This window comes from Rhinichthys klamathensis, unplaced genomic scaffold, assembly GCF_029890125.1.
Source record: "Rhinichthys klamathensis goyatoka isolate OS25496 unplaced genomic scaffold, OSU_Roscu_1.1 h1tg000311l_1, whole genome shotgun sequence".
NCBI lineage: Eukaryota > Metazoa > Chordata > Actinopteri > Cypriniformes > Leuciscidae > Rhinichthys > Rhinichthys klamathensis.
This window is the reverse complement of record NW_026606829.1, coordinates 2,604,854-2,612,748: the sequence shown is the minus strand read 5'-3', so window position 1 is coordinate 2,612,748 and position 7,895 is coordinate 2,604,854. Positions and strand designations below refer to the sequence as shown.

The window sequence follows — 7,895 nt, the reverse complement described above, 5'->3', positions numbered from 1 at the left end:
AATGGGGAGCGTTTTGTGATCACTTTGTGATGCGCGAGCAGCGCCTTGGGCGAAGTGTTTATTAGTAAGCGTGAACGTTCGTGAGCGGGCACGGGACTTACATTCATATGTGACGCCCCGATCGCTTTGGATGGGGAACGTTTTGTGACAACTACGAGACGCGCGAGCGGTGCCTGGGGCGAAGTGTTTGTTAGTAAGCGTGAGCGCTCGTGAGCGGGTTCCAGTTGCCGCAGGGCAGCCAATGAGCACGCTAGACAGCCTGCTCTAGGTCTGCTAGCTGCTGCACTGCGTTGACAATGAATACAAAATTAAGGATAATTTTTGGCTTCAATATCTCGAAAAGATGAATCTTTCCCGTAGCGTAAGCTAACTTACGCAATACGAGAGAGCCTCTCGTAAGAGAACTTCTATTTAGTATTAAAAATATATATGAAATGACTTAAGATTTTATTAATTTCCATGACTTTTCCATCCGGGGAAAGATTTCAGATTACATTTTGTTTTATAGCTTTTTTTAGTTGTTGTTTATTTTAAATCTTTTTTTTGTCTTATTTTAAATAATTTTAAGTGATCTTGTGGCCCCCTTGGAAGTGTTCTGAGGCCCCCTAGTGGGTCCCAATCCCCCTGATTGAGAGCCACTGGTCTAGATCATGTTTACATTAAAATAGAATCACAATGAAATGCTAAAATGTGTTTAGTGTGAATGGCTTACCTAGGCTCTGTCCACCGAGAGATCATTCCCATGTGTCCTTTTTTCATCCCTGCTATGTTTCTCTTGGGTCAGGGAGTGGTGTCACCACGGTGCATGGACCCACGTGCCCACATGGCATTGCCTGGACACCCTCCACCCCCGTGGTCCTTGTCCGACTCGGGTTGGCTCTGTGCTCGTTCTGGCTTAGGGTTGGGTGTCATGGGCGGCTCAGGCTGCTGCACCGACATCGTGCGACGAAGGTGTGTGCGCTTACACAAGAAGTCCGGTTTGGCCGAAAGACCAAATGAGCCCTTTCGAAGCACCATTCGCACTGAAGAGGTCTTCTTGGGCCGGGCTCTGTGACTGAACTGCAGGGAGGAGAGATGTACCGCGTAGCCCTCGCTCAGGAACTGTGATGGACCACAAGACATGAGAAAATATTAGAGAAAACTTGATCATTTTTGACCAGTTATGGTGGAAATTGAATGAAAGACAAGAAAGAATCAAAGTTAACCTGGCACTGATTCTGGTACTTCTTGGAGGGCCGTCCAACTATATATATCTGGTTGGGGCTGAGGTCCAGCATGCTGTAGACGGAAATGTCCTTCATGGAGCCGTAGGCACAGTTGATTTTAATGTGACACTGCCAACATGAGAAAAGGTCAAAGTGTGATAGACGGCCTGAGGATACACTAAGAAAACACCTCAGTTCCTGTATGACTACTCATGCGTGAGACAGGGGAAGTGAGCGTGAGAGAACTAGGCCAAGAGATACAAAAAAAGGAATAAAGAAAAGTGATGTTCATTCCTACTATGTGGTATGGTATACTTTTATGTCCCCATCATATATTTCTAATATACACTGTTGTTCAAAAGTTTGGTGTCTGTAACATTTTTTGCAATAAGTCTCTTATGCTCAGTGTCACATAATCCTTCAGAAATCATTCTAATAGGCTGATTTGATGCTCAAGAAACATTTCTTACTATTTTCAATGTAAAAAAATGTAATTGTGAGTAATTTCTGAATTTTAAATAATGGATGTTTCCAATTCTGCCATTTTCTCAGGTGCTTTTGACATGAAAATCTGTCAATTTAATAAACAATTGAAGTGTTTCTTAATTATTTCTTAAATTACAATATTTAAAATCAATGCATGTTTTCTGAAGAGAAACTGTTTTAATTAGTAATCAATTAAAAAAAATATGTCAACTTCACTTTCTTTCATGTTAGTCTACCAAAAGCAAGTTCCTCAATGACATCATCTTCCAGCAAGTGACATCGTTTTTGGTGGCAAGACAACAGCAAAACACCAATAAGTATTAGCAATGTTTTTGATGAAATCTGTGATGTTTTGACTTGATTAGTTGTATTAGTCGGTTCTTTTTTTTTACTCTTATTTTTGATAAAATCACAAAATCTATATAATATGAAATTGGAAAGATGGTTAATTAAACAATAATAAAATTGACACCCTCATTTTAATCCCTCACTGAGCAATGGTTAAATTCAGCTTTTTATTTCCATCCTGTTTGGCTTCCTGTTCATTTTCCACAGTGTACATAATAAGACGTTATGATTCAAAGCACTAGAACGTCTAGTGTACCCATTTATAGAAACACTTACTTAAACTACAACGTAGCCATATTCATATATAGTTCAAAAAAGTACTGAAGAACAGGAATGACCTATATATGTGTGGACACGGTAGCAGACAGATTTACCTCTTGCACCAGGTTCCTGAGGAAGATGGTTTTCTGGCGAAGTGGGTCGTGCACCAACCCCTCTGAAAAGAAGATCATTCCCTGAGGGAAGTTGTGTTGAGACAGCCAGGACACAACCCTCTGCTTCTGCATGTCTGGACGGCCAGTGATGTAAATGATCAGGTAGCCCAGGTCCTGCCAATGCCTGCAATCAATATACTATCATTTACCCTCTGCACAATCCCATGATTTGGGGACTGATTCCAGGATAGTCATAGTGCCTGGTCCTCCAACAACAGATTGCATTTGACAAAGCAGTAAATTTGCCCAAGGACAGTCTGGGAAACAACCCAAGATTGTCCATTTGTGAATCCCAAACCCCATCTGATATCTGGTATCAGCACTTCCCTATCTGTCTATTAAATGAAATCCAATTGTGTTTCACCGGCAGGCCAGTTCTTTTCAATATTGCTATGGCATGAAATGAAAGCATCGATTCTCTCTCACACACATTTACACACAAAGCCACCCAGTGAATTTGTTACCTGACCACATCCACAGCTCCGGGCCGTACTTTAGGGTCACTGCCCATTATAGAGACGCTAGCGGCAAATGAACCGTCGATGCTAAAGACGACACACTCCATCCCCCGTGGCAACACCGTCAGGAAGGCCTCTGCGCTCGTCTGGTCACCCCTGCGAGGGAAGAGGGACATGAGGTGCGAGGAGAACAACGATCCGGCTCTTGATCAAACCCGAGATCAATTTAACAACGAGGAGTTGTTCTCCTTCAGCCCTCAGGGTGAGAGTTTTACGAGAGCCAATTGAACGCTTCTTAGTATCCTCGCAAATTATCCCCGCTGAGACAACCTTGAGATACAGCACTTTTGGATACATTACAAGTAATCTTCAGAGTCCCATTGACTTACTTAACAACCATTTTAATGGGGTAGACTCCCACGGCCAGCTTTTTGGTTTTGGGAATGGTGTAGGTCACTCTGCCACTGCTGTTGGTCACCTCGGTGTCTAAGTGCACCCAGCGACCAGACTGTGGCTGGGTCATCACGTACACATCAACCTGAGAGACAAAACAACAAAGAAAAAGACAGTGTGAAGGAGTGAATGAGATGGAGGGAGATTATTGAGGCATACTAGGGTTTGTCACGACACCAAAATGTCAATTTTGATACCACTGAAAACACTATTTTGCTATTCAAAGTACTCCTTGTTTGGCAAGTTAAATATTAATATACTCCACCGCTCAAAAGTTTGGGGTCATTAAGATTTCTTTTAGAAGAAATTAATACTTTTATTCAGCAAAGATGCATTAAATTGATTAAAAGTAACAGTAACGACGTTATATTGTTACAAAAGACTTGCTGTTCTTTCAAATAATTAAAGAATTCTGACCTCAAACCTTTGAATAGTAGTGTAAATATTATGTTTATTGAGTGCAAATATTATGTTCATATTAAAATTATATAATATACAGTACCGGTCAAAAGTTTGGAACCATTACTATTTTTAATGTTTTTGAAAGAAGTCTCTTATGCTCATCAAGCCTGCATTTATATGATCAAAAATACAGAGAAAAGAAATATTGTGAAATATTATTACAATTTTAAACAATAGTTTTATATTTTAATATACTTTAAAATATAATTTATTTCTGTGATGCAAAGCTGAATTAATTAATTAATTAATTAATTAATTAATTAAAAATCATTCAGAATTAAATAAATAAAGAGAAGTGGTTTTGTTTTTTCCTTGTTAATATTGCTTTAATTAATATTAACAACATAAATAGATATTTTAACAACAATATGAGATTTTTTCCTGACTCTAAACATTTTGCAGCATGTTTACATTAGAACTTCGCCAAGATGGCTTCAAAATGTAAATAATGAATACCTTTGTATTGATGCATCCCTAATTCTAACTGTTTACCTACGTAGCCACATATTACCATAAGGTGCAAGTGCTCTTCAGAGAGAATAGAGTGGGTATTGATACTGTAAAAGATACTGGTAAGGGAGCATGATTTTATTTTAGTATCAACTTGGGGTGGAAGTACCAATACTTTTGAGTACTGTTGCACTGTAAAAAAAAAAAAAAAAAAAAAAAAAAAAAATACTCAAAACCCCCCCCCAATGACATTTATGCATGCAAATAGCTTATTTAAATGTATATTGACAGATAGTGGACCACTGCTTTCTAACCTTTTCACCGGTCAGGGTTACCATATCCAGAGGACCGTACATGAAACGACCAACCAGGGTCTGGTGCCAGTCCTCGGTCGCAATGACATCATTGACTCTGTGGTTGGCAGTGACATTCTGCAGACAGAAAGTGGAGATATTAGGTTGTCTCTGCTTTTAATTTTTTTTATATAATTTGCCACAATAAGAGTAAATGACACTGATAATACGCCATTACTGCCTTGCACCATTATTGACAAATGGGGGGAAAAGAGAAAGGGGCAGTTTCATTTGTATGCAGTACAAAGTCCTTCCAAAAGAGGGTGTCACACTCTAATCCTTCCCTTCTTCAATAAATTTCATTTTAATGATAACACTGTTCTACACAGAGCCCAGTGAAGATAAATCCTACAGCCCCTGCTGAGTGTGAAATGTGAAATTAAAGCAAGCAAAAGACAGAGCTATGCAAATCCTGAGAATAACTGTCCGCAGTCACCTTCATGCCAGCAGAGGAAGCAGACAAACATAGAGAGAAAGATAAACACAAGAAGCCTTTACTCTGCCGCTTTATAGAGCAAAGGCAAGACTTTGAGACAGCGTCTGAATTCACAAAAGCTTCCCCCATAAGCACGACTTAAATGTCCCACTCACACACTGTACCAGCTATTATAGTAAAACTAATACTCTATGCATGAGACATCGTCATACTGATACTTGAATTAGCAAGCCCAACTAAAAAATATCAGTTTAAGTTAACATGTCATGTAAACATTGACAACCATAAATCGCCAACTGTCATTGAAAATTAATAACTTCAGGTCATTTGGTCATGTTAGTGTGAATGTCACTTTTAAAAAAACTACTTAGCAACATGGTCACTTTAGAATGAGAAGCTAAGTACTGTGACTTTGTTAATATTATGCTATCATCTTAGCATGGCATGAGCCCACACAGAGCTGTACAGCCCTGTAAATAATTAGACCACACAAGCTAATGAGACTGATTGTGCAGATTTGTCATTTAATGAAGCGGTTAAACATTACCCAGCTTGCAGCCATTTGCATATTGATCAAGTCAGTCAATAAATCATCTTGGCATGGGCCTATACATGATTGCCATTTGATGGGCTATCCAAACAGACACGTACTGGTGCGATGTGCACACACTGCCAATAAGCAGCACACCGCCATATGTGCTGGTGACACACCTGAGTGGATCTTCAGACACAAGACTGATCCAACATAGGAGCATGTTGCTATGAAGGAAAAGCATGGATTCAGGTTGGTGTCGACTTTATGCCTTGCAGGTCGTTCACTGAGCCAAAATTACGCTGCGTATATACACACAGGGGCGGACTGGCCATCTGTGTGATCTGGAGAATCACAGAACGGCCGGTACTCCAGGACGGCCGGCGGGCCGGCCCACTAGAGGTGGGCAGATCGATACTAATATCGATAATATCGATACCAACGTTGGTATCGGTATTGATCGATACCAACGTTGGTATCGGTATTGATCGATACCAACGTGAAAATATCGATACTTAAGTTTCAGTTTCTCTCGTTTTGCGACCTGACCGTGTTTGTCAAAATGCTGCTGCTGTCACACAGAGCAGAGCAAGCTCTGTAATCCTTCTCCCAAGAGTGCTCTGCTCTCCTCCCCCTCACCTGTGTTGTACCGTTTTTTTATTTATGATTTTTTTTTCAAATCCTGAAAAGAAGTGCACTAAAGAGGAGAAACGTTATTTTATTCTCATTATATCTTATTACAAGCAGAATTTGTTTTACATTTTTTATATTTATTGTGAAGTAAAACTTTGTGACTGTTTATTTAAGAAAAAAAATCCTGAAAAGAAGTGCGCTAAAGAGGAGAAATGTTATTTTATTCTCATTATATCTTACAAAGAGAATTTGTTTTAAATTTTTTATAATATTTGTTGTGTAGTAAAACTTTGTGACTTTGTTTATTTAAGAAAAAAATCCTGAAAAGAAGTGCACTAAAGAGGGGACACATTTTTTGTTAACATGCTACTTGAAAAGAGAATTTGTTTTTACATTTTTTATTTTGTGAAGTAATAATTTTGTAACTTTGTTTATTTAAATAAAACAGAAGTAACCAAAAGTTAATTGTTTCTGAACAGCTTTTGTACTGATTTTAACTGATTAATAACCCAAAATGCATATCACAAAAACAAATTAAAAGTCATGAAAATTCATTTAGATTTAGGTTGAAGACGCATCCACCTTAATTATTAAAAAGTATCGGTATTGGTATCGGTATCGGCGATACTGGCCCTGTATTTACTTGGTATCGGATCGATACCAAATCTAGCGGTATCGCACACCTCTACGGCCCACCACCCGCAGTCACAGACATCCCAAGTCTCCCGGAAGTTCCGGGAGTCTCCCGCATATTGATAGCGCCTCCCTGATGCCCGCAAATTAGTTAAAATCTCCCGGAATCTAGAGCGAGGAAGAGCGCGCATGTGTAGCGCGCGCACGGCAGAGAGAGGGAGCGAGCTAGAGGCCTTGCGTGTGTGTGCTAGTGTGCGCATGAAAGGACCCAACCAATCAATTGTCAGTGCGGGCGGGCTTTTATCTCTACTACTCCCGAACCGAATTAATCAGAAATTACTTTGCAAGTTACTTGCTAGGGATGATGTTAGGAAGTGATATTCAGCTTGCTACATTTTTAATGATTACAGTAGTTAAAACAGCTAAACTTCAACATTTTAGCTGTAAAATGCCACATGCAGTAGCTAATAAGGAATATGTTGTGCTTTTACTTTTAAACATGTTGGTAACGTTACAACTAATGCTTACAAACTTTGAAGATTTTGAATACAGAAGTTACATTTGTAATGGTGTAGCCTATTTTCATTTAGATGTGGTATTATTATTTGTGCAGTAGCTAAGATTAATTACTCCATAAATTAATTAATATTATTAAGTAAGAAATTAATTTTAAGACAGCATGGAATAGATTGTATAATATACTGTTAGCTATAATTTAGATAGTATAGTATCATGAGCCACAATTAAAGTCTTGTGACACTCATGCCAGGCGGCAGGCGTTATTGTTGTTGTTGTCGAGTTTCCGCGCGCCGATTGCTTTGGGCCGGGCCTAGTCAAAGTCCAGGGCCGTTTTTTAGTCCCAGTCCGTCCCTGTATACACAAATGCACAAGTGGATAAAGACATTCTCACAACAGAATCAGGAGTCTTTCGAAAACAACACGACTGCATAGAAACTCCTTTGAAAGGCTAGCAAGAGCTCGGATCAAACTCTATTGAGGCCATCAGCGCATT

At 39.3% G+C, this 7,895-nt stretch overlaps 1 protein-coding gene across 2 annotated transcripts in view; it reads right to left on the bottom strand.

Annotated features, from left to right (window-relative positions):
• Positions 1 to 780: 780 nt before the first annotated feature.
• pitpnm3 (PITPNM family member 3) overlaps positions 781 to 7,895 on the bottom strand; it is a 100,988-nt gene continuing 93,873 nt past the window's right edge. For both annotated transcript variants that reach the window (XM_056271070.1, XM_056271071.1), the window contains exons 14-19: positions 4,611 to 4,727; positions 3,321 to 3,469; positions 2,938 to 3,087; positions 2,414 to 2,597; positions 1,206 to 1,334; positions 781 to 1,101 (exon numbers count right to left, since the gene is read on the bottom strand). In XM_056271070.1, the coding sequence (XP_056127045.1) occupies positions 781 to 1,101; positions 1,206 to 1,334; positions 2,414 to 2,597; positions 2,938 to 3,087; positions 3,321 to 3,469; positions 4,611 to 4,727 (1,050 nt within the window). The remainder of the gene's footprint in view (positions 1,102 to 1,205; positions 1,335 to 2,413; positions 2,598 to 2,937; positions 3,088 to 3,320; positions 3,470 to 4,610; positions 4,728 to 7,895) is intronic.